Raw genomic sequence first — 27,479 nt, 5'->3', positions numbered from 1 at the left:
ATCTTACGTGACAACCTACATACCGATGCGTCGACAATTGGCGGGTTTTCCCATTTCTTTCTATCTAGAGGAAAGGGAAAGGATGTAATCAATCTTTTAGGGATCTGAAATTTCTTGTCAGGGTTAGCCCAAGTTTCATCAAACATGGCATTCAATTCCTTTGATGCAGGAAAAGTAGCCGAGGATTTCTTTTTTACATTAAATAAAGATTCCTCCTCTACCTCTGACGTCTTGTCAGGAATGCGCAGAACATTTCTGATAGCCTCTATCAGGGCCTGTAGGCCCTGTGATAGGACAGCATCCCCCCCAATCGCATCCACTTCACCCTCCTCTGGGTCTGATGTATCGTCATCAGTATAATTCTGCATGAGCTGGGCCAGAGAACGCTTTTGTGGGCAAATGGTGGGGGTTTGAGACACTGGTATGGGAACTGAATCTCTATTCATCAGGTCATCCATAGACTGTCTTAAAATTTGCGTCTCTTTCTCATTATGAGATAATTTAGCTGAAATATTAGATATCATCCCTTTAATGGAAGCTAACCATGGGAGTTATGCCCCACTAGCCTGAGAATGAGCACTATCCTGGGTACAGGGTAGTGAGTCTCCGGGGGAAGAAATGCACTCTGCTGTGCAGGAAACACAGTCCCTGGACATGGTAACGTGAAGGGACACACAGACACCCACACAAGAAGGTGAAAACACAGTTAAACCTACACAGTGCCCTCAGAGAGACACAGAGATTGGAGCCACCCACACACACACAGCGCCCTTATAGCTAAATTAATATAGCTGGGTCACCACACTAAGACCCCTAATAGGACTTAGAATATACACACACTCCCCCCCCCCTTCGAAGACCCCCTGGTACCGCTGAGGTGATGTGGAGTCTATGTGGAGGAGCTGCGCTTCCCTGCGATTCCTGTCAGTGTAATCTGCAGAGGGAAAATGGCGCTGGTGAGCCGCTGTGTCCGCTCATAATGCAGCCCCGCCCCCTTAATGGCGTTCGGCTTCCCACTCTTTATACTGGCGTGAGGTAATTTTTGTTATCCCACAGAGGATTAAAACCCTTGGTAGACATGTCAGCCAGTGAGTGGGGGTGTACATTGGTGGCTCAGCGCGAACCTCATAGCTGTGTATGTCTCTGAGCCCCCTGGAGCGCAGCCTGCAGTCAGAGCTGCGCTCCCACCCTTGTGCCGCCATTCCCGCCAGCAACCCGCTAACCGGGATGCCGGTGCTGTTCTCACCACTCTCCTATCTTCTGGCTCTGTTAGGGGTGGCGGCGTGCTGTGGGAGGGTATGCTCACCGTGGTGGGGCTTGCGCATGACTCCCTCAGGAGCTTAGTGTCCTGTCAGCGGAGAAACAGGACCATTAACTCTATAGGAAGTGGCCCGTTCTCCCCCCTAAGTCCCACGAAGCAGGCAGGCTGGTGCCAATCAGACCTGCCTGAAAACAACAAACAGAAAATAAATGCAGAAAACTCTTCAGGAGCTTCCCTAAGCGTGACCAGCTCCTCCGGGCACATTTTCTAAACTGAGTCTGGTAGGAGGGGCATAGAGGGAGGAGCCAGTGCACACTATTGATGTCTTAAAGTGCCCAAGGCTCCTAGTGGACCGGTCTATACCCTGTGGTACTAATGTGGACCCCAGTATCCTCTGGGACGTAAAGAAAGTAGGTTCTGCTTTGCAAGATAGTAAAAATGGCACAACAGGTTACTAGACAGAGATCGCCTTAATACATTATGTGCTCATGGCACTTTTAAAATGAATAAAACTAGAAATAATGAAAAAAAATGTCTCGCTAGAAGTGATTGATGATGGAAGAGTAGAGAGATCCCAACTAATAGCTAATGGGCACTACTACAAAAAAAAAAAATGGTGGAAGATTTATTGCCTTTAGAAGCAGGAACAGACATAATAAGTATGCAAGAACTAGTGATGTGCACCGGACATTTTTCGGGTTTTGTGTTTTGGTTTCGGTTCCGCGGCCGTGTTTTGGATTCGGACACATTTTGGCAAAACCTCACCGAAAATTTTTTGTCGGATTCGGGTGTGTTTTGGATTTGGGTGTTTTTTTCAAAAAACCCTAAAAAACAGCTTAAATCATAGAATTTGGGGGTCATTTTGATCCCATAGTATTATTAACCTCAATAACCATAATTTCCACTCATTTCCAGTCTATTCTGAACACCTCACAATATTATTTTTAGTCCTAAAATTTGCACCGAGGTCGCTGGATGGCTAAGCTAAGCGACACAAGTGGCCGACACAAACACCTGGCCCATCTAGGAGTGGCACTGCAGTGTCAGGCAGGATGGCACTTCAAAAAAATAGTCCCCAAACAGCACATGATGCAAAGAAAAAAAGAGGCGCACCAAGGTCGCTGTGTGACTAAGCTAAGCGACACAAGTGGCCGACACAAACACCTGGCCCATCTAGGAGTGGCACTGCAGTGTCAGACAGGATGGCACTTCAAAAAAATAGTCCCCAAACAGCACATGATGCAAAGAAAAAAAGAGGCGCACCAAGGTCGCTGTGTGACTAAGCTAAGCGACACAAGTGGCCGACACAAACACCTGGCCCATCTAGGAGTGGCACTGCAGTGTCAGACAGGATGGCACTTCAAAAAAATTGTCCCCAAACAGCACATGATGCAAAGAAAAATGAAAGAAAAAAGAGGTTCAAGATGGAATTGTCCTTGGGCCCTCCCACCCACCCTTATGTTGTGTAAACAGGACATGCACACTTTAACGAACCCATCATTTCAGCGACAGGGTCTGCCACACGACTGTGACTGAAATGACTGGTTGGTTTGGGCCCCCACCAAAAAAGAAGCAATCAATCTCTCCTTGCACAAACTGGCTCTACAGAGGCAAGATGTCCTCCTCCTCATCATCCTCCGATTCCTCACCCCTTTCACTGTGTACATCCCCCTCCTCACAGATTATTAATTCGTCCTCACTGGAATCCACCATCTCAGATCCCTGTGTACTTTCTGGAGGCAATTGCTGGTGAATGTCTCCACGGAGGAATTGATTATAATTCATTTTGATGAACATCATCTTCTCCACATTTTCTGGAAGTAACCTCGTACGCCGATTGCTGACAAGGTGAGCGGCTGCACTAAACACTCTTTCAGAGTACACACTGGAGGGAGGGCAACTTAGGTAGAATAAAGCCAGTTTGTGCAAGGGCCTCCAAATTGCCTCTTTTTCCTGCCAGTATACGTACGGACTGTCTGACGTGCCTACTTGGATGCGGTCACTCATATAATCCTCCACCATTCTTTCAATGGTGAGAGAATCATATGCAGTGACAGTAGACGACATGTCAGTAATCGTTGGCAGGTCCTTCAGTCCGGACCAGATGTCAGCACTCGCTCCAGACTGCCCTGCATCACCGCCAGCGGGTGGGCTCGGAATTCTTAGCCTTTTCCTCGCACCCCCAGTTGCGGGAAAATGTGAAGGAGGAGATGTTGACGGGTCACGTTCCGCTTGACTTGAAAATTTTCTCACCAGCAGGTCTTTGAACCTCTGCAGACTTGTGTCTGCCAGAAAGAGAGATACAACGTAGGTTTTAAATCTAGGATCGAGCACGGTGGCCAAAATGTAGTGCTCTGATTTCAAGAGATTGACCACCCGTGAATCCTGGTTAAGCGAATTAAGGGCTCCATCCACAAGTCCCACATGCCTAGCGGAATCGCTCTGTTTTAGCTCCTCCTTCAATGTCTCCAGCTTCTTCTGCAAAAGCCCGATGAGGGGAATGACCTGACTTCACGTGTGGCAAGTTCAAAGGGTTGCAGAACCTTGCACAATGTTGAAATCATTCTCCACTGCGCTTGAGTCAGGTGCATTCCCCTTCCTTTGCCTATATCGTGGGCAGATGTATAGGCTTGAATGGCCTTTTGCTGCTCCTCCATCCTCTGAAGCATATAGAGGGTTGAATTCCACCTCGTTACCACCTCTTGCTTCAGTTGATGGCAGGGCAGGTTCAGGACTGTTTGGTGGTGCTCCAGTCTTCTGTACGCGGTGGCTGAATGCCGAAAGTGGACCGCAATTCTTCGGGCCACCGACAGCATCTCTTGCACGCCCCTGTCGTTTTTTAAATAATTCTGCACCACCAAATTCAATGTATGTGCAAAACATGGGACGTGCTGGAATTTGCCCAGATGTAATGCACGCACAATATTGCTGGCGTTGTCCGATGTCACAAATCCCCAGGAGAGTCCAATTGGGGTAAGCCATTCTGCGATGATCTTCCTCAGTTTCCGTAAGAGGTTGTCAGCTGTGTGCCTCTTCTGGAAAGCGGTGATACAAAGCGTAGCCTGCCTGGGAACGAGTTGGCATTTGCGAGATGCTGCTACTGGTGCCGCCGCTGCTGTTCTTGCTGCGGGAGGCAATACATCTACCCAGTGGGCTGTCACAGTCATATAGTCCTGAGTCTGCCCTGCTCCACTTGTCCACATGTCTGTGGTTAAGTGGACATTGGGTACAACTGCATTTTTTAGGACACTGGTGACTCTTTTTCTGAGGTCTGTGTACATTTTCGGTATCGCCTGCCTAGAGAAATGGATCCTAGATGGTATTTGGTACCTGGGACACAGTACCTCAATCAAGTCTCTAGTTGCCTCTGAATTAACGGTGGATACCGGAACCACGTTTCTCACTGCCCAGGCTGCCAAGGCCTGAGTTATCTGCTTTGCAACAGGATGACTGCTGTGATATTTCATCTTCCTCGCAAAGGACTGTTGGACAGTCAATTGCTTACTGGAAGTAGTACAAGTGGTCTTCCGACTTCCCCTCTGTGATGGCGATCGACTCCCAGCAGCTACAACAGCAGCGCTAGCAGCAGTAGGCGTTACACTCAAGGATGCATCGGAGGAATCCCAGGCAGGAGAGGACTCGTCAGACTTGCCAGTGACATGGCCTGCAGGACTATTGGCTTTCCTGGGTAAGGAGGAAATTGACACTGAGGGAGTTGGTGGTGTGGTTTGCAGGAGCTTGGTTACAAGAGGAAGGGATTTAGTGGTCAGTGGACTGCTTCCGCTGTCACCCAAAGTTTTTGAACTTGTCACTGACTTATGATGAATGCGCTGCAGGTGACGTATAAGGGAGGATGTTCCGAGGTGGTTAACGTACTTACCCCTACTTATTACAGCTTGACAAAGGCAACAACACGGCTTCACACCTGTTGTCCGAATTTGTGTTTAAATAATTCCACACCGAAGAGCTGATTTTTTTTGTATTTTGACCAGGCATGTCAATGGCCATATTCATCCCACGGACAACAGGTGTCTCCCCGGGTGCCTGACTTAAACAAACCACCTCACCATCAGAATCCTCCTTGTCAATTTCCTCCCCAGCTCCAGCAACACTCATATCCTCGTCCTGGTGTACTTCAACAGTGACATCTTCAATTTGACTATCAGGAACTGGACTGTGGGTGCTCCTTCCAGCACTTGCAGGGGGCGTGCAAATGGTGGAAGGCGCAAGCTTTTCCCGTCCAGTGTTGGGAAGGTCAGGCATCGCAACCGACACAATTGGACTCTCCTTGGGGATTTGTGACTTAGAAGAACGCACAGTTCTTTGCTGTGCTTTTGCCAGCTTAAGTCTTTTCATTTTTCTAGCGAGAGGATGAGTGCTTCCATCCTCATGTGAATTTGAACCACTAGCCATGAACATAGGCCAGGGCCTTAGCCGTTCCTTGCCACTCCGTGTCGTAAATGGCATATTGGCAAGTTTACGCTTCTCATCAGATGCTTTCAATTTTGATTTTTGGGTCATTTTACTGAACTTTTGTTTTTTGGATTTTACATGCTCTCTACTATGACATTGGGCATCGGCCTTGGCAGACGACGTTGATGGCATTTCATCGTCTCGGCCATGACTAGTGGCAGCAGCTTCAGCACGAGGTGGAAGTGGATCTTGATCTTTCCCTATTTTAACCTCCACATTTTTGTTCTCCATTTTTTAATGTGTGGAATTATATGCCAGTATCAATAGCAATGGCCTACTACTATATATACTGCGCACAACTGAAATGCACCACAGGTATGGATGGATAGTATACTTGACGACACAGAGGTAGGTAGAGCAGTGGCCTTCCGTACCGTACTGCTATATATACTGGTGGTCACTGTCAGCAAACTGCAAAACTAAAATGCACCACAGGTATAGAATCTAGATGGATAGTATACTTGACGACACAGAGGTAGGTAGAGCAGTGGCCTTCCGTACCGTACTGCTATATATAGTATACTGGTGGTCACTGTGTCAGCAAACTGCAAAACTAAAATGCACCACAGGTATAGAATGTAGATGGATAGTATACTTGACGACACAGAGGTAGGTAGAGCAGTGGCCTTCCGTACCGTACTGCTATATATAGTATACTGGTGGTCACTGTGTCAGCAAACTGCAAAACTAAAATGCACCACAGGTATAGAATCTAGATGGATAGTATACTTGACGACACAGAGGTAGGTAGAGCAGTGGCCTTCCGTACCGTACTGCTATATATAGTATACTGGTGGTCACTGTGTCAGCAAACTGCAAAACTAAAATGCACCACAGGTATAGAATGTAGATGGATAGTATACTTAATGATGACACAGAGATAGGTACAGCAGTGGCCTTCCGTACCGTACTGCTATATATAGTATACTGGTGGTCACTGTGTCAGCAAACTGCAAAACTAAAATGCACCACAGGTATAGAATGTAGATGGATAGTATACTTAATGACAACACAGAGGTAGGTACAGCAGTGGCCTTCCGTACCGTACTAGCAGTGGCCTTCCGTACCGTACTGCTATATATAGTATACTGGTGGTCACTGTGTCAGCAAACTGCAAAACTAAAATGCACCACAGGTATAGAATGTAGATGGATAGTATATTTAATGACGACACAGAGGTAGGTACAGCAGTGGCCTTCCGTACCGTACTGCTATATATACTGGTGGTCACTGTGTCAGCAAACTGCAAAACTAAAATGCACCACAGGTATAGAATGTAGATGGATAGTATACTTAATGACGACACAGAGGTAGGTACAGCAGTGGCCTTCCGTACCGCACTGCTATATATAGTATACAGGTGGTCACTGTGTCAGCAAACTGCAAAAATAAAATGCACCACAGGTATAGAATCTAGATGGATAGTATACTTAATGACGACACAGAGGTAGGTACAGCAGTGGCCTTCCGTACCGTACTGCTATATATAGTATACTGGTGGTCACTGTGTCAGCAAACTGCAAAACTAAAATGCACCACAGGTATAGAATGTAGATGGATAGTATACTTAAGGACGACACAGAGGTAGGTACAGCAGTGGCCTTCCGTACCGTACTGCTATATATAGTATACTGGTGGTCACTGTGTCAGCAAACTGCAAAACTAAAATGCACCATAGGTATAGAATGTAGATGGATAGTATACTTAATGACGACACAGAGGTAGGTACAGCAGTGGCTTTCCGTACCGTACTGCTACATATACTGGTGGTCACTGTGTCAGCAAACTGCACAACTGAAATGCACCACAGGTATAGAATCTAGATGGATAGTATACTTAATGACGACACAGAGGTAGGTACAGCAGTGGCCTTCTGTACCGTAATGCTATATATTATATACTGGTGGTCACTGGTCAGCAAAACTCTGCACTGTACTCCTCCTATATAATATTATACTGGTGGTCCCCAGTCCCCACAATAAAGCAGCACACTGCGCACAGATATGGAGTGTTTTTCAGGCAGACAACGTATACTGGTGGTCACTGTCAGCAAAACTCTGCACTGTACTCCTGCTATATAATACAGCTGCTCCCCAGTCCCCACAATTAAGCAGTGTGAGCACAGATATATGCAGCACACTGAGCACAGATATGGAGTGTTTTTCAGGCAGACAACGTATTACTGGTGGTCACTGTCAGCAAAACTCTGCACTGTACTCCTCCTATATACAGCTGCTCCCCAGTCCCGACAATTAAGTAATAAGCAAGCACAAAATATTTGCAATGCATTAACATAAACGGAGAGAACGCCAGCCACGTCCTCTCCCTAACATTTCCAATGCACGAGTGAAAATGGCGGCGACGCGCGGCTGCTTATATAGAATCCGAATCTCGCGAGAATCCGACAGCGGGATGATGGCGTTCGGGCGCGCTCGGGTTAACCGAGCCATACGGGAGAATCTGAGTATAGCTCGGACCCGTGTAAAAAGGGTGAAGTTCGGGGGGGTTCGGTTTCCAAGAAACCGAACCCGCTCATCACTAGCAAGAACTAGACATGATCTTATTCTGTTATTTTTTTTTATTATCTCTAATCCACATTAATCCATCAAGACTCCCCCCATATACTTTATACTGCAAATGAACGTGTAACAAGCATTATAAATGACATAAAACATTTCTGAATTTAATATAAATACTCATACCTTGAAGTAGTAAAAATGCCATATACTAGCGTAGACCGATGATTGTCTGCTTCCATGAGAAAAACATCCTCTATCGTAAAGGAAAAATATTTTGGTTAAACTTTTTGCTTTCATCATTTAAACTGTTTAAATGAGTTACCAGTAGTATTAATAGCAATACACACTTCCATTCTAGCAGCATAAACTCCCACTGCATTTCCAGGGGTCCTACAAGCCAAATACCACAATATATTTCACACATCATTACTATCACCCACTGGTACTTAGGTGCAGCTAAATGTATTAGTATATATATTATATGGAACATTTGTGACATCCTATATTGCATCTGTTGGAAAATCGTGGTAAATATAAGATTATAAAAAAGCTTAGTTAATAATAGTGTAAATTCTAATAGTGCTTATTTCTAGTAGAGTAAAAAGACAAGTGTCAAAGTCGAAAAATATTGCAGTACACACATCACGTACAAACAACACACAGATGGCCTCCGCGCATGTACTTGTTCTGCCGTGCGTGCACATATTCGCAATTTGCGTATGGTCGCTCCCGCGGTCCTGGCATTAGCGCGTGGTATGGGTATTTATGGTAGAGTATGTGAACGCATGGAAAGCTATCAAAACACATTACATTTTTAATCCAAATAGTGCACAATGTACACATAGCCTCCCTGCACCACATCAGAAAGTAACAGCAGTTTAAATGGTTTCAGAACAAAGGGATTCACCTTTACAGAATAGGAGGGGACAGAACAAGGTTATAAGGTGGTGTTTGGTATTCAGCTGAAGGGTATTTTAAGGGTAACATTCCGGTGTTGGTTTGAGAAAGATTGCATGTTCCTGCGGATAGTTATGTGCAGGAGCAGAATATAGATATAAACTGTATTTACTGTACATTATGTATGCGGCGGGAATCCAGAGGAGACCACCCACAAGAGCAGTTGGGAAAGACATCGCCTACCTATTCAAACCGACCTATGACCTCTCCTGTACTGTAAATGTGCATCCCTGTGTCCAATGGACAAAGATTACAGTATCTATTGTATTGCTTTTTGGAAGAATTGTATAAAGAGAGCCTGCTGCAGGCCTGGTCAGGCACAAGACTCACAATGTTATCTATCAGATGACGGAGGACCGGACCGGGTATCGCAAGCGAATCCACTCACGTATGTACCATTGAATGTAGCCATTTACTCTGTTATATTGTATTGTATTATTTGCATTGTAACCCCCTTTCAGCAATAATACGCTGTGGTGTCGGAACCCAGTGGTTTAGCCACAGACTAGTGTCGTGTCTTTCTTTCCCTGCTAAGGTTATGCAGTGTAATAGCATCACACTGCATTGCTGCATAAGGTTTAAAGTGTAATAGCATCACACTGCATAGCTGCATAAGGTTTAAAGTGTATTAGTAACGCATCACATTGCTGTATAAGGTTTAAAGTGTGTTCATTGGGTGTGTACGCGCTGTGTGTACTTTGTACTGTCAGCGCGGCGTTTGTACGCTAAGTCCGTACACAGCACGGGACTTTGTACGCTAATAGCATACAAAGTACGTAGAGTGTGTATTAAGTACAGCGGCCGCAGCGGCTCCATGGTAAAGTGTATTTAACGTATAGCTTTCATTCCTGCATATAAAACGGCATTCTCACAAGGTACAAAGGAAAGAATGCCATGTTTATAAACCCCTCAAAATATATATTTTGACACATATTCAGTTATATTAAATGAAATCATTTTTCACAACAATGTTTTCTACTCTGCAGATTACATATGTATTTGTATCAATGTAACTATTGTAAATGTTACATACTTCTTAAATAGCAATCTGTAGTTATGTACGTCTACAGATGTTAATTAAACACACATAAAACTGCTCATCTCTGTCATGGTCTCACCTAATTCATCAAAGTGGGTCTCTGTCCCATCATCGTCCATAACTGAACATACCAGCCGTGCTTTTAAAAACGTCGTCCATTTGTTAACAAGACTTCTTTGTCCACCAATGTCATTCTAGAATGCAACATATTACCTCATCAGTAAAACAGTGGTGACCATATCTTTCACAGTGTTCAGTTATTAAAGTTATAAGATGACCTATTTATGACACCACATGATTTAACTACCTCCATTATTTTAGAAAGCTTCTGAAGGCAAGAGAGATATTCTGAGCTTATTTTTCCTAACTTTCAATTCTTCCCAGTAAAAACACACTATTAAACTATGAGCAAACTCCCTGGAGTTCTCCGGTACAAGCTCAGGAAGCAGGATCATTTACGGTAGCAACAGAAAGCTGCTGCAGAGGTGGGAGAGAGGAAGCCTTTAAAATATATATGCAGAAAAAGGCGAACGTCTGCTTTTGTAATTACTGAACTCCGGCAAACGTTTTGCTAGAACCCAGAGTTTTACAATACACTGCTGAACTGAGCTAGGGCTAACAGCACTTAGATTGTGTCAATCTTGATATCTATCTATCTATCTATCTATCTATCTATCTATCTATCTATCTTCCACCTTTCTTGAGAAGGAAAACATGGAGTTCTAAAGCTGTCCAAAGTATGTTTAGGGAGTCACCACATGCAAATGTGACATACTGTTTCTAGTGTGCAAGATGACTTCAGAATGGTAAGTTGTACAAATGCATACCCTCCAACATTTTACACACAAAAATCGGTACAAAGCCCTTTATGGCAGGTACAGACGATAAAAAGGGTACTGTACCTGCCAAAAAGGTACAGTTGGAGGGTATGCACATGTTGTATGCCACATTTTTACAGGTGAAGCACTTGTGTAATGGAAAAAGTGTACTAGAGCTGCTCTCTCTGACATATTGTCTTCAATATTTACAAATAAGGAAGAACTTAATAGGTTTGATTGCTAAATATCTAACCACAATAATCATTAAACATAAGGTAATAGCTATACTACATTAATGTAGAGGGCGTGGTTTATAGTATATAAATATAGAATCTGACCTATGTTACGAGCGGAATTCCTGAGAAGCTAGCTCTTAATATAACAGATAAGCTGCCACTTGTGTTACACTTAGAAGGTGGCTCATAGAAAGCAGCTTTGTGTTTAGCTGTCGAAATATTAGTAATTAGAACACACAGTTTGCCTTGGTGAAAGTGAATACTAAGACATAGGAAACAGTAGATGGCCAGACATATGCGCTTGCTCCAGTAGGTGCACCCCCCAATGAGGAGAGATCAGCTGTCTAGAATAGTAAATAGCACGTGTAATGGACAGGGGAGTGCCATGCATTTAATACATTTCTATGGATATAAGTACAGTTCTTTGTGTAAATAGATATATTTTAAATTACTGATAAATTACTACTTCTTAAGCACTTTGAGTGCTATATAAATATTTATTATTAATAATAATAATAACCAATTTAACCTCATTTTTATTTTTACTTACTTGCAGTTATTTCCATTTATGTACATGCAATGAATATGAACATACAGCAGATGGAAATAACTAGACACTGAGAAGGAATTATGAACATATTAGATGTCGGAGCTTGTGTAATAGTGCCTGTCCTAGTTCCTGTGCTGATCATGAGCAGGAAATGCACTCAGACTGTCCAGCACAGATGTAATTATTTCATTGTATTAGATTGTCTGGTACTGCTATATATGAATAAACACATCTTACTGGGCAGACTCTGGCTATCATGGAATGGATTTGCTTGGTACTCCCGCTGCTGTCAGTCAATCTTTCTTTCAAAAAGAAATAAACCTTTGCATCATTTGGGTCTGTTCCATCTGGAAGGAGCTGTGCATCCACAAAAATTGGCTCTACAATATAAAATATTTCCTATTACAACATACATTAAAGTAATTACGTGTAGGTCTAGTGTTTTTCACATTATTAGTCTCTACTGGAGAAGCCACATAGAGAGAAGCATGGACAACATGTTAAAAGGTTTTCCTTACAATCCGGACACTGCAACTACAAACCAACTATACAGGGGCGTAGCCAGAACTTTGTGGGCCCCATAACAGCATTCTGAAGGCCCCTGTCCCAATGTTTCTAGAGACACTTCTCTGCAGCAGTTGTTCATTATATGCCCTATAATAGTGCCCCTCAGTAGTTCATTTTCTAAACCATAGTAGTGCCCTAATTTCATTTATGAATCATAGTAATGCCCATGTTCATATTATGTCACATTGTAGGGCTGCCAGTACACAATATGTAACACAGTAGCCCCAATTCACATTTTGACATACCAATGTACCCAGGGCCGGCAACAGAAATCTAGGGGCCCATTACACTGATATCTCTGGGGCCCCCCTCCCCTCCGTCCCACTCCCTAAATATCCCTAACCTGCATGTGCCAATACAGGCATCACCAAATACAAGGCACTAGATTTGTGCATATACTGAAACACTACAATACATAGTTGGAAAACACACAACAAAAGTGCACTGTGTCCGTTACTGGAGCACAAACACACTCATACACATACCTACATACATTACATACACATCACATATACTGTATACGCACACACACATACTGTGAAGCAGACATAGACTGTCCAGGAAGGACTCACTGTCACCACAGCTAGGGTGTCTCTCTCGTGTGTAGCACTGCGGGGGGCTGCTGCAATCTTCTCCCTCCGAGTGTCACACACCAGTGGACAGGCCGGCAGCGGGAGGTTGTGCACAGCTTCTGGACAGCTCCTCAGCGGAGGCAGGAGACAGGGAAGTGCCGGCGGGCCAGCGTCATGACGTCACGACGTTGGTGCCACGGTATGGGACCATATCAAGTGACAGGGTAAGGAGGGGGAGGCGCGGAAGGAGGTATTGCGGCTTCTGACTGGACACTTAATTAATTTTTTAGGTGACTTGCAGCTGGGCAGGCATTCACTTCAAATAGGCAGTGCGTCCTATATTTTATTTCCCTGATTCAAGGGGCCCCTCCAACCCTCGGGGCCCGGTACAGGTGTCCCCTTTGACCCCCCCTGTCGCCGGGCCTGAATGTACCCAGTTCATATTATCTCACATTACAGTGCCCCAGTTTATATTATGTAACATTATAATGCTCTCCAGTTAATTTTATATCACTTTACAATGTACAGGTCCAGGGGCCTAACTAGATATATTGTTAGTTAATAGTTTGTAAGAACAGCTATGTACCACCCAATGGTGAAAAATGTATATAAACACATGTAACTTTGAGAAGGAAGGTGGCCCATCTCAGCTCCGGGCTCCATAGCAGCTGCACTCCCTACACCAATGGTAGCTATGCTCTTGTATATAACACATGTAACTGTGACTGGACGGTGGGCCCCTCTCAGTTCTGGGCCCCATAGCAGCTGCACTCCCTGCACCTATGGTAGCTACGCCCTTGCAACATCTGATACTTATGGGGAACAAGATCAGAGTAAGCACAGTGCTACTTTAGTAACAAAATTTGACTGGGCCATTAAGGCAAAATATATGGCAAGTAGCAATCATTGTTTATCAAGTCATCACTGCAAATGTTTGTTTATAACTGTGGATTTGTGTTCCCTATACAAGTAAAACAAATGCTTCAAATAGTATAGTATAATATGCTCATGATGTGAGGATTCAATTACTGTCCTTTAGAGATTATACTATAATATTATGTCAGATCATTTATACCTCTTTTCCACCTGAGTACCGACTACAACAAGTGTCGGCCCTGCCGTTTCCACTGCACTTCGACACGGGTTATTCCCGGGTCGGTTCTGTTTCCACTTAACCCGGGTAAGCGCTGTAATAGCCTATTGATGTCACTTGTTACTCGGTTCTGAAACACGGGTAATGACCGTTTCCACTGCACAATTACCCGGGTCATTACCGTGTTACTGTGTTCAACCCAGGTAGCTACCCGGGCAGGATTCCAGGGTCACTCAACCCGTGTTGAGCCATTTCCACTTAATAAAAACCCGTGTTGATGCGCGCCCCCGTGCAAAAACACGGGTAAATTTAGCTAGTGGAAAAGGGGTATAAGTAAGATGATTGAAGAACAATCATTTCAATTAAAGTACAACTAGTGTTTAAATTGTAATAACATGGATACCATATACATCTAATATGCTACAAATCACAGAAGTAGATACGTATTTAGTCGTTTTAGTGGAGGTGGTACCCCATGGCAAGTAATAATTGTTTTGTTTTGGGGGTAAAGCAACAATATTAAGGGGTATATTCAATTGCGGTCGAATTCCGGCGTTAATTCGACAGTTTTTGGATTCAACACAATTCGACAGGCAAAACCCTCCACCCGGGACCAGAATTCAACATATTCAATAAATAACGGATTCGACAGTCCCGCTGTCGAAAAACGGACCAATTGGATTGTTAAAATATGGGGGAACCCCTGTCAATTTCCCCCCCGTATTTTTACAACCAGGACCGGCTCAAAGAGCCCGAGGCTGATTATGCTTAGGAGGGGGGACCCCACGCAATTTTTTTCAGGATTTTTAACCTTTTCACACCCCTTCCAACTGAAAAACATGCACTGATCTCTCCATATTATTGTAGCCAGTAAAAAAAATAATTATTCTTTTAAAAAATCTATTAAATAATACTCGTGGCTCATAAATAGACAAACCAAGTAGATAATCCCTTCAAATATAAATAGATATGCTATTAGCAATCAAAAAAGAACAAAAAAATACATGTTTTTAAAAAAATTTATTAGATCATGACAGAAAAATGAGGCGGAATGAAATTGACGAAATGACTGTCGAAAAGCACTGTTGTCGAATCGACATTCTTCAAATGAATATACTTTTGTCGAAAAGCCGCATTTTTAACATTGCAGACATGTCGAATTGAAAAAATTTCAAATTGCAAAAAGTCGAAAATGAAACGACAGGTGTCGAAAAGTACTGTATTGAATTGTCGAATCCAATTCGACAGGTTTTATGTGTCGAAAATGCCCCGTTTTTCAACAATTTCGGCAATTCGACCGCAATTGAATATACCCCTATAACTTCTTAAAGTGATTTAAAACATGTTATTAATAGTATGAAATTAATAATGATATTTTTAAATTGTCCCATACATTGGCAAAGCAATGCTGAAAAAAATATTAGTTGTAATGTATTTATTGACGGCATTCTAGCTGTCTAACACTTAAGGATATATTTATTAGTTATTGGGTTCTAGACCTGATAATTATAATTTCTTAAAATAAAGCAGTCCCCATAGAGAACTATTGCATGCAAAAACTAGGGGCCACAGAAGATATCGGAGATATCTTCTGCAGTCCCCTATATACAATACATTCAGAGTATACTGGGAATTTGTGGATGTCCCAGAAATTGGGTGTTTTTAACGAATATCCTGCAAATTTACTTTGGTAAACAAACAGGCCCCTTAGAGTCTGTACATTCATTACTGGGCTCATTATTTGAAAGACTTCATTAACAAGAGACTTGTGCTAACTGAAAAAGCATTATTGTCCATCTGCTACAGTCCTGTGTATGAACAGAGACAGAACAAACCGTAGACACTGAAACTAGAAGGCGCCTTATGTAATGACCTGCGAGATGCAGGCACGGGTGCAATCCCAGACTTTTTAAAGCAACAGAAACAGATTGGTTTTAACCTTAAATTATTGCTATTATATAAGGCCATGATGTGTATGCAATTAGATTGTGTATGTATGTATGTATGTATGTATTTATTTAGGAGCCCAGGGCAAGAAGAAGAGTGGCTAACCCCCCCACCCAAAAAAAAAAAATATATATATATATATATATATACCCACAAAATCAAGTATGTGCGCATGCCGAAAAATGACCATGGCCACGCACCAGAAGGGCGTGGTCACATACCATAAGGGACATGGCCACTATATATGGGGCATGCCAACATGACTATCACCTACCCCCTGTGTCGCCTCTCAGCACACTATCACCTCCCCCTGCGTTGTCTCTCAGCACACTATCACCTCCCCCTTGTGTCGTCTCTCAGTACACTATCACCTCCCCCTGCGTTGTCTCTCAGCACACTATCACCTCCCCCTGCGTTGTCTCTCAGCACACTATCACCTCCCCCTTGTGTCGTCTCTCAGTACACTATCACATCCCCCTTGTGTCGTCTCTCAGCACACTATCACCTCCCCCTTGTGTCGTCTCTCAGCACACCTTCATTACATTTTTGCACATTACGGCAGTAGAGTCCCCTATTTACACAGTATGCAGTCAGAGTCCCCTTTTTACACAGTACCAGATACACATTACCCCACAGTGCCAGATACACATTAACCCACAGTGCCAGATACATATTAACCCGCAGTGCCAGATACATATTAACCCACAGTGCCAGATACATATTACCCCAGTGCCAGATACACATTGCCCCACAGTGCCAGATACACATTGCCCCACAGTGCCAGATACACATTGCCCCACAGTGCCAGATACATTTATGCCCCCACAGTGCCAGATACATATTACCCCACAGTACCAGATACATATATGCCCCCACAGTGCCAGATACATATTACCCCACAGTGCCAGATACATATTACCCCACAGAGATACACAAAGCCCCACAGTACCAGATACACATTGCCAGAAACACATTGCCCCACAGAGATAAACATAGCCCCACAGCGCCAGATACACATTGCCAGATAAACATTCTGCCCCCGCTCCCCCCCCCCCCCCGCTCACCGCTGGTGCTGCCCGCTGCTATGTTAGGGAAGGAGAGCGCAGCGCCTCGCCTGCCCCTCAATGAACCATGAAGTCCGGTCTCCGGCTGCGGGTATCTTGGCGCCGGTTCGTTAGCCAATCAGAGCTAGCGGACCGGCAGGCAATCAGGAGCCGGTCCGTGAGCTCTGATCGGCTAACAAACCAAACCAAGGAGACTCGCCCCGCCGCCGCTAGACCAGACACTGAGCACACTGAGAGGCAGGAGAGTGCAGGAGAGGTGCTGCGCTCTCCTCTCCTCACATAGCAGTGGAATGAGAGACGGCCCGGGGGCAGAGCCAGAGCAGCAGGGGCGAGTGTGCATGATGCACTGGCTGCCGTCCCCCTCTGCTAGGCCTGCCAAGGCGCCCAGGGCACATGCCCTGATCAACCCCCCTTAGTTACGCCTCTGTATGTATCTGTCTGTCTGTCTATCTATCTATCTTTCAATTTTAAATGTTTGAATTGTGTTTAGTTTGAGTGTTTGTCAATGTGAGGTCATACTGTATCAAACTATACTAGCATATGGTCTATATGTGATTACTGGCAGTAGTAGAACACTGTCAGAGATTGTTATATTGTACATGCTCTTCTGCTTTTACGAACAACAATGCAGTATTTATTTCTTTTGTCTTTCTCTTGTGTATCTACCTGGCAGAGTTGCTTATTATTACTGGGCATGAATGTGCCACACAACTGCTTTATAGCGAGGCACACCGAAGAGCTGAACTACAGTATGTGGTATTCAAGGGCAACATACAATGAATTAGCATAAAAGCATTTATCAAGAGCATAGGCAAAACCAAAACGTTATACCAAGTATTCAATAAAATTTGCAAGAGGACATCTAACGCTTTGGCGTGTCACTCTCCCTTAATTTAAAATGTTAACTTTATTGAACTAAAAGCACTGCCCCACCTTCCCTTCCACCTCCCCCCCCCTTCCATTTTTCATTTGTATGCACAGTATGTTTGTTTATATTTTAAAAGTCAATAAAAACTAATGAAAAAAAAATACTAAAAGGGGTTATGTAATAGGTTCCGATTACAGAAATGGTGAAAATAAGATTTTAAACCTACCGGTAAATCTTTTTCTCCTAGTCCGTAGAGGATGCTGGGGACTTCGTAAGGACCATGGGGTATAGACGGGCTCCGCAGGAGACATGGGCACTATAAAGAACTTTAGATGGGTGTGCACTGGCTCCTCCCTCTATGCCCCTCCTCCAGACCTCAGTTAGAGAACTGTGCCCAGAGGAGACGGACAGTAAGAGGAAAGGATTTTTGTTAATCTAAGGGCAAGATTCATACCAGCCCACACCATCCACACCATATAACCTGGAATATACGCAATCAGTTAACAGTATGAACAAAACAGTATCAGCCAACAACTGATCTTAACTGTAACATAACCCTTTTGTAAGCAACAACTATATACAAGTCATGCAGAAATATGTCCGCAATGGGACGGGCGCCCAGCATCCTCTACGGACTAGGAGAAAAAGATTTACCGGTAGGTTTAAAATCTTATTTTCTCTTACGTCCTAGAGGATGCTGGGGACTCCGTAAGACCATGGGGATTATACCAAAGCTCCCAACCGGGCGGGAGAGTGCGGATGACTCTGCAGCACCGATTGAGCAAACATGAGGTCCTCATCAGCCAGGGTATCAAACTTGTAGAATTTTGCTCAAGTGTTTGAACCCGACCAAGTAGCCGCTCGGCAAAGCTGTAAAGCCGAGACGCCACGGGCAGCCTCCCAAGAAGAGCCCACCTTCCTAGTGGAATGGGCCTTTACCGAATTTGGTAACGGCAATCCAGCCGTAGTATGAGCCTGCTGAATCGTGTTACAGATCCAGTGAGCAATAGTCTGCTTAGAAGCAGGAGCGCCAACCTTGTTGGCTGCATACAGGACAAAAAGTGCCTCTGTTTTCCTAATCCGAGCCGTCCTGGCTACGTAAATTTTTAAGGCCCTGACTACATCAAGGGACTTGGAATCCTCCAAGTCTCCCGTAGCCACAGGCATCACAATAGGTTGGTTCATATGAAACGATGACACCACCTTAGGCAAAAATTGAGGACGAGTCCTCAACTCAGCTCTATCCACATGGAAAATGAGATAGGGGCTCTTATGAGTCAAAGCCGCCAATTCGGACATCCGCCTAGCAGATGCCAAGGCCAACAACATGACCACCTTCCAAGTGAGAAATTTTAATTCCACTGTTTGAAGAGGCTCAAACCAGTGAGATATTAGGAACTGTAACACCATGTTAAGGTCCCATGGTGCCACTGGGGGCACAAATGGAGGCTGGATGTGTAGCACTCCCTTTACAAAAGTCTGGACTTCTGGGAGAGAAGCCAATTACTTCTGGAAGAATATAGATAGGGCCGAAATCTGTACCTTAATGGAGCCTAACTTTAGGCCCATATCCACTCCTGTCTGTAGAAAGTGGAGAAAACGGCCCAAGTGGAAATCTTCCGTAGGAGCATTCTTAGCTTCACACCAAGATACATACTTTCTCCAGATACGGTGATAATGTTTCGTCGTCACCTCCTTCCTAGCCTTTATCAGAGTAGGGATGACCTCCTCCGGAATACCTTTCCCAGCTAGGATTCGGTGTTCAACCACCATGCCGTCAAACGTAACCGCGGTAAGTCTTGGAACACGTAGGGCCCCTGTTGCAACAGGTCCTCTCTGAGAGGAAGAGGCCACGGATCGTCTGTGAGCATTTCCTGAAGATCCGAATACCAGGCCCTTCGAGGGCAATCTGGAACAATGAGTATTGTCTGCACTCTTGTTCGTCTTATGATTCTCAATATTTTTGAGATGAGCGGAAGAGGAGGGAACACATAGACCGACAGAAACACCCACGGTGTCACTAGGGCGTCCACCGCTACTGCCTGAGGGTCCCTTGACCTGGCACAAAACCTCTGAAGCTTCTTGTTGAGGCGTGACACCATCATGTCTATTTGAGGAAGTCCCCAAGACCTGTTATCTCTGCAAAGACTTCTTGATGAAGTCCCCACTCTCCTGGATGGAGATCGTGTCTGCTGAGGAAGTCTGCTTCCCAGTTGTCCACTCCCGGAATGAATACCGCTGACAGAGCGCTTACGTGATTTTCTGCCCACCGCAGAATCCTGGTGGCTTTTGCTATTGCCACTCTGCTCCTTGTCCCGCCTTGGCTGTTAACATGAGCCACGGCTGTGACGTTGTCTGATTGAATCAGAACCGGTAGGTCGCGAAGAAGATTCTCCGCTTGTCGTAGGCCGTTGTATATGGCCCTTAATTCCAGTATGTTGATGTGTAGACAAGCCTCCTGGCTTGACCGTAGTCCCTGAAAATTCCTTCCTTGTGTGACTGCTCCCCATCCTCGGAGGCTCACGTCCGTGGTCACCAAAACCGAGTCTTGAATGCCGAACCTGCGACCCTCTAGAAGGTGAGCACTCTGCAGCCACCACAAGAGAGACACCCTGGCCCTGGGGGACAGGGTTATTTTCTGATGTATTTGAAGATGGGACTCGGACAACTTGCCCACTGAAAAGTCCTCGCATGAAACCTGCCGAAGGGGATGGCCTCGTAGGTCGCCACCATTTTCCCCAGTACTCGAGTGCATTGATGGACTGACACTCTTTTTGGTTTTAGCAGGTCTCTGACCATGTTCTGGAGTTCCTGGGCTTTTTCCTTTGGGAGAAAAACCCTCTTCTGTTCCGTGTCCAGAATCATGCCTAAGAAAGATAGTCGAGTCTTTGGAATCAACTGTGACTTTGGTAGATTTAGAATCCAACCATGCTGCTGCAGCACTGTCAGGGAGAGCGACACGGTTTTCTGCAACTGTTCCTTTGATCTCTGTCACAACTGAGGGCCTGAGCTGACGGGAGGCAGCCTCAGTTGTAGGGGCTGAGATGTAACGGAACCTGGGAGGTTGTATCAGACCCCTAGACATATAGGTAACATGTAGAATAACTGCCCGAAGGCGTGACCACGACAACCAGGATAAAAGTCAATGATGTTATTATGACAAACTCCGTAACACAGCAGCAGTAAAAGGAAACATAAAAGTCAACAGAGGATAAATACAATTCCTGGGTACTACAGGGTGGCAAGGGCCACAGGCACTGGTAGTGTGAGACAGTTCTTATAATCTTCTAGTTGGAAAGTCCTTACCAGGCCTGACTGTAGCAATGGAGAGAACCCAGGATCGTACCAGCTGATGTTCCAGGAAAGGCTGGGCTGCTGAAGGTAAAACGGCTGCTGTGGATACTGGCTGGAACCAGACTGTTGTTGGTACGGAGTGGATACTGGCTGGAACCAGTTAAATAATAAACGAACTTGAGAGCGATGAAATAATAATGAAGTTTGGAGTTTGAGAGCGGTGAAATAATAATACCGGTGGAGAGTGGTAAACTGCAGAAAAGGACACCGGCCCTTTAAGAGAAGCTGTACACTGCTGGAAGCTGGGCTGGAAGCAGGTGATTGTTTGAGAGCGGTGAAATAATAATACCGGTGGAGAGTGGTAAACTGCAGAAAGGACACCGGCCCTTTAAGAGAAGCTGTACACTGCTGGAAGCTGGGCTGGAAGCAGGTGATTGTTGTAGCTGGAAACAGGTGAGTCCAGAATGGATCGGAGAGTCAGGCTACACCGCAGATGGAATGCTGGTGCGGGTCTCTATAGCAGAAGTCTGGAGACAGGAGCTGGAACCTGGAAGACAACCACAGGAGAGAGACAAACTGGAACTAGGTTAGACAACCAAAGCACCGACTACTTCCTTGCTCAGGCACAGCTTACTTATACCTGCAGCAAGGAAGGGGTTGGCTAGGCAATTATGCAAATCAACAATACAGACAGCAGATTGGTGGAAATGATCAGATGACAAAATCCAAGATGGCTGCGCCCATGCAGACACTTGGAGGGAAGTTTGGTTTGTAATCCATGTGAGAATTGAAACAGTAATGGCGACGCCGGCCACAGGAGACAGGAGACGCCAGACTGACAAGCGCACATTTAACCACGCGGGCACAGCGGAGGCCGCGGCTGATGAAATCACCACTCTGACATTCTGCATGTGGAAACTCAGGAACAGCGGGATCCGGTCCTGGAACGCTGAGCCAGCCTTAGGAGGCATCTGAAGGGTAAGTAATGGCGTCCAGATACCCGGATCGTGACAGCACCCCCCCCTTTAGGAGTGGCCCCAGGACACTTCTTAGGCTTTAAAGGAAACTTTGCGTGGAAATTTCGGACCAAGGCAGGAGCATGGACGTCTGAGGCATTGGTCCAAGAGCGTTCTTCAGGACCATAGCCCTTCCAGTCAATGAGGTATTGTAACTGACCGTAACGGAAACGTGAGTCCAAAATCTTGGCCACCTCGTACTCGACTCCCCGTTGAGTCTGAACTTTGGGAGCTGGAGGAAGTGCGGAATGAAACCGATTCAGGATCAGCGGTTTCAACAAAGAAACATGAAATGTCCTGGGTATTTTCAAGAAGGATGGTAACTGTAACCTGTAGGCAACAGGATTGATGACTTGTTCAATCTTGAAGGGTCCGATGTAGCGAGGTGCAAATTTCATGCTGGGAACTCTCAACCTCAAATTCTTCGTGGACAGCCACACACGATCACCCACCTTGAGAGCAGGAACCGCTCTACGCTTCCTATCGGCAAACTTCTTATACCTGAATGAGGCTTTAAGCAGGGCTGCGCAGACGTTCCTCCAGTTATTTGAAAACTGACGCAAGGTGACATCCACTGCTGGAACAGAAGTTGCGGGAAGCGGTTGGAATTCAGGGACTTTAGGGTGGAATCCATAATTAATGAAGAATGGTGTAGAAGAAGATGAGGAATGGTATTGATTGTTGTGGCTGAACTCGGCCCAAGGAAGAAGTTGAACCCAGTCATCTTGAGAGGAAGACACATATATACGGAGGAAGGCCTCCAAGTCCTGATTCACCCTCTCGGTTTGACCATTGGTCTGAGGATGGTAAGCCGTGGAAAACTTTAACTTGACTTGGAGGGCTTGACACAAACTTCGCCAAAATTTGGCTACAAATTGTACTCCACGATCCGAGATGATCTCTTCAGGAAGACCGTGAAGTCGGAAGATCTCTTGTATAAACACTTGAGCCAACTTGGAAGCTGACGGAAGACCGGTGAGAGGGTTGAAATGTGCCATCTTGGTGAACCGGTCAACTACCACCCAGATGGTATTAAACTTGTTGCAGATAGGTAGATCGGAAACAAAGTCCATCGACAAATGGGTCCAAGGTCGACGGGGAACAGATAATGGAACCAGTTGCCCCGCAGGCGACTGGCGGGAGACTTTGTGTTGGGCACACTTTGGGCAGGAGGCAATAAATTCCATAACGTCCTTCTTCAGAGTTGGCCACCAGTAGGACCTAGAAATAAATTCAAGGGTTTTCTGAATGCCTGTATGTCCAGCAAAACGGGAAGCATGGGCCCAATGCATGAGCTTCTTCCTTAGAACTGGCTTAACAAAACTTTTCCCTGGTGGAAGCGTAGAGTCCATCCCTACCGTGGAGAATGCCAACGGATTAATAATAGGATGCTTGTCTGCAGACTCGGACTCATTTTCTTGCTCCCATGAGCGGGAAAGGGCATCGGCCTTACGATTCTGAGAACCCGGACAGAACTGGAGTTTAAAGTCAAACCTAGAGAAGAAAAGTGCCCATCTGGCCTGATGAGGATTCAGACATTGTGCGCCTTTGAGATATAAAAGATTTTTGTGGTCGGTAAGTATGGTGATTGAGTGGGAAGCTCCCTCCAACAGGTATCTCCACTCCTCCAGAGCGAGCTTGATGGCTAGCAACTCCTGATCGCCAATGGCATAGTTGCGCTCAGCTGGGGAGAACTTCCGGGAGAAAAAACTGCAAGGATGTAGATGTCCATCTTTGGCCCTCTGGGATAACACTGCTCCTACTCCAACGGAGGAGGCATCTACCTCTAAGATAAAAGGAGAGTCGGTGTCGGGCTGTTTCAGAACTGGTGCAGAGATGAACCGTTGCTTCAGAAGGTGAAAGGCTTGTGTAGCTTCCTCGGACCACTTGGACGGATTAGCACCTTTCTTGGTTAATGCAGTGATAGGCGCCACAATGGTGGAAAAGTCTCGTATAAATTTTCTATAATAATTGGCGAACCCTAAGAACCTCTGGACCCCTTTGAGGCTTAAGGGTATAGGCCAATTCTGGATTGCTTGGAGTTTCTCAGGATCCATCTCTAGTCCGGAACCGGACACAATGTAACCTAGAAACGGAATGGTTTTAACTTCAAACACACACTTCTCCAATTTACAATAGAGGTGATTGACACGGAGACGGGAAAGAACCTCTTTTACCCAGAAACGATGATCTTCGAGATTATTAGCAAAGATGAGGATGTCGTCTAGATAAACCACGACATGGCGGTACAAGATGTCCCTGAAAATCTCATTCACGAAGTGCTGGAAGACTGCTGGAGCGTTGCTCAATCCGAAGGGCATGACGAGGTACTCATAATGTCCGTCACGGGTGTTAAAGGCGGTCTTCCACTCGTCACCCTCACGGATTCGGATGAGATTGTAGGCACCCCTCAAGTCCAGCTTTGTGAAAATAGTTGCACCACTAACTTTATCAAAGAGCTCGGTAATCAGGGGTAAAGGGTATCGGTTCTTGACGGTAATGTCGTTCAGACCTCTGTAGTCGATGCACGGACGCAGACCACCGTCTTTCTTCTTAACGAAGAAGAAGCCTGCGCCGGCTGGAGAAGAAGATGGTCGGATGAAACCCTTCGCCAGGTTCTCTTTGATGTACTCTTCCATGGAGTGTGTCTCAGACAGAGACAACGGATAAGTTCGGCCTCGCGGTGGAACCTTCCCTGGAATGAGGTCGATTGGGCAGTCCCATTCTCTATGAGGAGGAAGGATATCAGCAGAGGCTTTACTGAACACGTCCGTGAAGTCTTGATATGGAGGAGGCGGAACATCAGATGACCTGGGGAAGGAAGAACAAACAGGAAGAACTTTGGCTAAACAAGTCTCAGCACAGGAGGGACCCCATGCCAGTATTTGCGTAGTCGTCCAGTCAATTGATGGGTTGTGGAGACGGAGCCATGGAAGGCCTAAAACCACTGGATGTGTGGCTCTTGGAATCACTAAAAAAGAAATATACTCAGAATGAAGAACTCCCACTCTCAGACGAACTGGAAGAGTCCTTAAGGAAATGACTGCGTCAAAAATCTTGCTGCCATCCACGGCAGTCAAAGAGATGGACGAGGACAGTCTCTCGGTGGGTAGGGACCACCGTTTAACATAAGCTTCGGTTATGAAATTCCCAGCTGCTCCGGAATCAAGGAGGGCAATGACGTTCCTGTAACATTGAGCAATTTGGAGCGACACTGGGAGGTTACAGTCATGAGGAGATGGAGAGGAGATCATTACTCCTAGCCGGCCCTCTCCTTGGCGAGCTAGGATCTGGAGTCTCCCGGACGTTTGGGACAGGCATTGATAGTGTGCGACGGAGCTGCACAGTAGAGACAGAGAGACTCAGAGAGACGTCTTCGGCGCTCAGCGGGAGATAGACGGGAACGACTAATTTGCATAGGCTCATCCTTGGATGGAGATGGTTGACGAGGAGGAGGAGCAGAAGATTTAGGAGTAGATGATCTTCCTCGCTCGGTTGCTCTCTCTCTGAAACGTAGATCAACCTTCGTGCAAAGAGAAATTAGCTCATCCAACTTAGAGGGCAAGTCTCTGGTAGCTAACTCATCCTTGATGCGTTCTGATAAGCCATGCCAGAATGCAGCATACAGGGCCTCGTCGTTCCATGCCAGTTCGGATGCCAGGATTTTAAACTGTATAAGATACTGTCCCACAGTACGTGTTCCCTGGCGTAAACGGAGAATCTCAGATGAAGCAGATGTTATCCGGCCTGGCTCGTCGAAGATGCGCCTGAATGTAGCTACAAAGTCAGTATAGGAGGATAGCAGGGGATCAGACTTCTCCCATAAAGGTGATGCCCAGTCAAGGGCTGAGCCACTGAGAAGGGAGATGATATAGGCAATTTTGGTACGGTCACTGAAGAAATTGCCAGGTAGAAGCTCAAAGTGGATTTCACATTGATTGAGAAATCCCCTGCAGAACCTTGGAGATCCATCAAATTTTGCTGGCGTTGGAAGATGAAGATGTGGACTGGAAATGGGTAAGGAGGGTGGGGTTACAGCTGGTGTCACTGTAGTGGACGCACTGGACGTGCCAGGTCCACGGAGGGTCGTTTGAATCCCATCCAGCCGTGTAGAGAGATCCTGGAGACAGCGGATGATGTGGCCCTGTGCAGCCTCCTGATGTTCAAGTCGGGCTGCCAGTTCTTGCATCGGCCTGGCCGCTTGATCCTGGTCTCCGGCTGGATTCATTAGGTCAGTGCTTACTGTCACAACTGAGGGCCTGAGCTGACGGGAGGCAGCCTCAGTTGTAGGGGCTGAGATGTAACGGAACCTGGGAGGTTGTATCAGACCCCTAGACATGTAAGTAACATGTAGAATAACTGCCCGAAGGCGTGACCACGACAACCAGGATAAAAGTCAATGATGTTTATTATGACAAACTCCGTAACACAGCAGCAGTAAAAGGAAACATAAAAGTCAACAGAGGATAAATACAATTCCTGGGTACTACAGGGTGGCAAGGGCCACAGGCACTGGTAGTGTGAGACAGTTCTTATAATCTTCTAGTTGGAAAGTCCTTACCAGGCCTGACTGTAGCAATGGAGAGAACCCAGGATCGTACCAGCTGATGTTCCAGGAAAGGCTGGGCTGCTGAAGGTAAAACGGCTGCTGTGGATACTGGCTGGAACCAGACTGTTGTTGGTACGGAGTGGATACTGGCTGGAACCAGTTAAATAATAAACGAACTTGAGAGCGATGAAATAATAATGAAGTTTGGAGTTTGAGAGCGGTGAAATAATAATACCGGTGGAGAGTGGTAAACTGCAGAAAAGGACACCGGCCCTTTAAGAGAAGCTGTACACTGCTGGAAGCTGGGCTGGAAGCAGGTGATTGTTTGAGAGCGGTGAAATAATAATACCGGTGGAGAGTGGTAAACTGCAGAAAGGACACCGGCCCTTTAAGAGAAGCTGTACACTGCTGGAAGCTGGGCTGGAAGCAGGTGATTGTTGTAGCTGGAAACAGGTGAGTCCAGAATGGATCGGAGAGTCAGGCTACACCGCAGATGAAATGCTGGTGCGGGTCTCTATAGCAGAAGTCTGGAGACAGGAGCTGGAACCTGGAAGACAACCACAGGAGAGAGACAAACTGGAACTAGGTTAGACAACCAAAGCACTGACGACTTCCTTGCTCAGGCACAGCTTACTTATACCTGCAGCAAGGAAGGG

The 27,479-nt window shown here is 45.6% G+C and overlaps 1 protein-coding gene across 1 annotated transcript in view; it reads right to left on the bottom strand.

Annotated features, from left to right (window-relative positions):
* SEMA3C (semaphorin 3C) overlaps positions 1-27,479 on the bottom strand; it is a 265,500-nt gene that overhangs the window by 75,563 nt on the left and 162,458 nt on the right. Inside the window, exons 8-10 of the mRNA XM_063926949.1 lie at positions 12,091-12,233; positions 10,329-10,443; positions 8,437-8,506 (exon numbers count right to left, since the gene is read on the bottom strand). Coding sequence (XP_063783019.1) covers positions 8,437-8,506; positions 10,329-10,443; positions 12,091-12,233 — 328 coding nt within the window. The remainder of the gene's footprint in view (positions 1-8,436; positions 8,507-10,328; positions 10,444-12,090; positions 12,234-27,479) is intronic.

Source organism: Pseudophryne corroboree, chromosome 6 (assembly GCF_028390025.1).
Source record: "Pseudophryne corroboree isolate aPseCor3 chromosome 6, aPseCor3.hap2, whole genome shotgun sequence".
NCBI classification, from domain to species: Eukaryota; Metazoa; Chordata; class Amphibia; order Anura; family Myobatrachidae; genus Pseudophryne; species Pseudophryne corroboree.
This window is presented reverse-complemented; position numbering and strand designations above follow the sequence as displayed.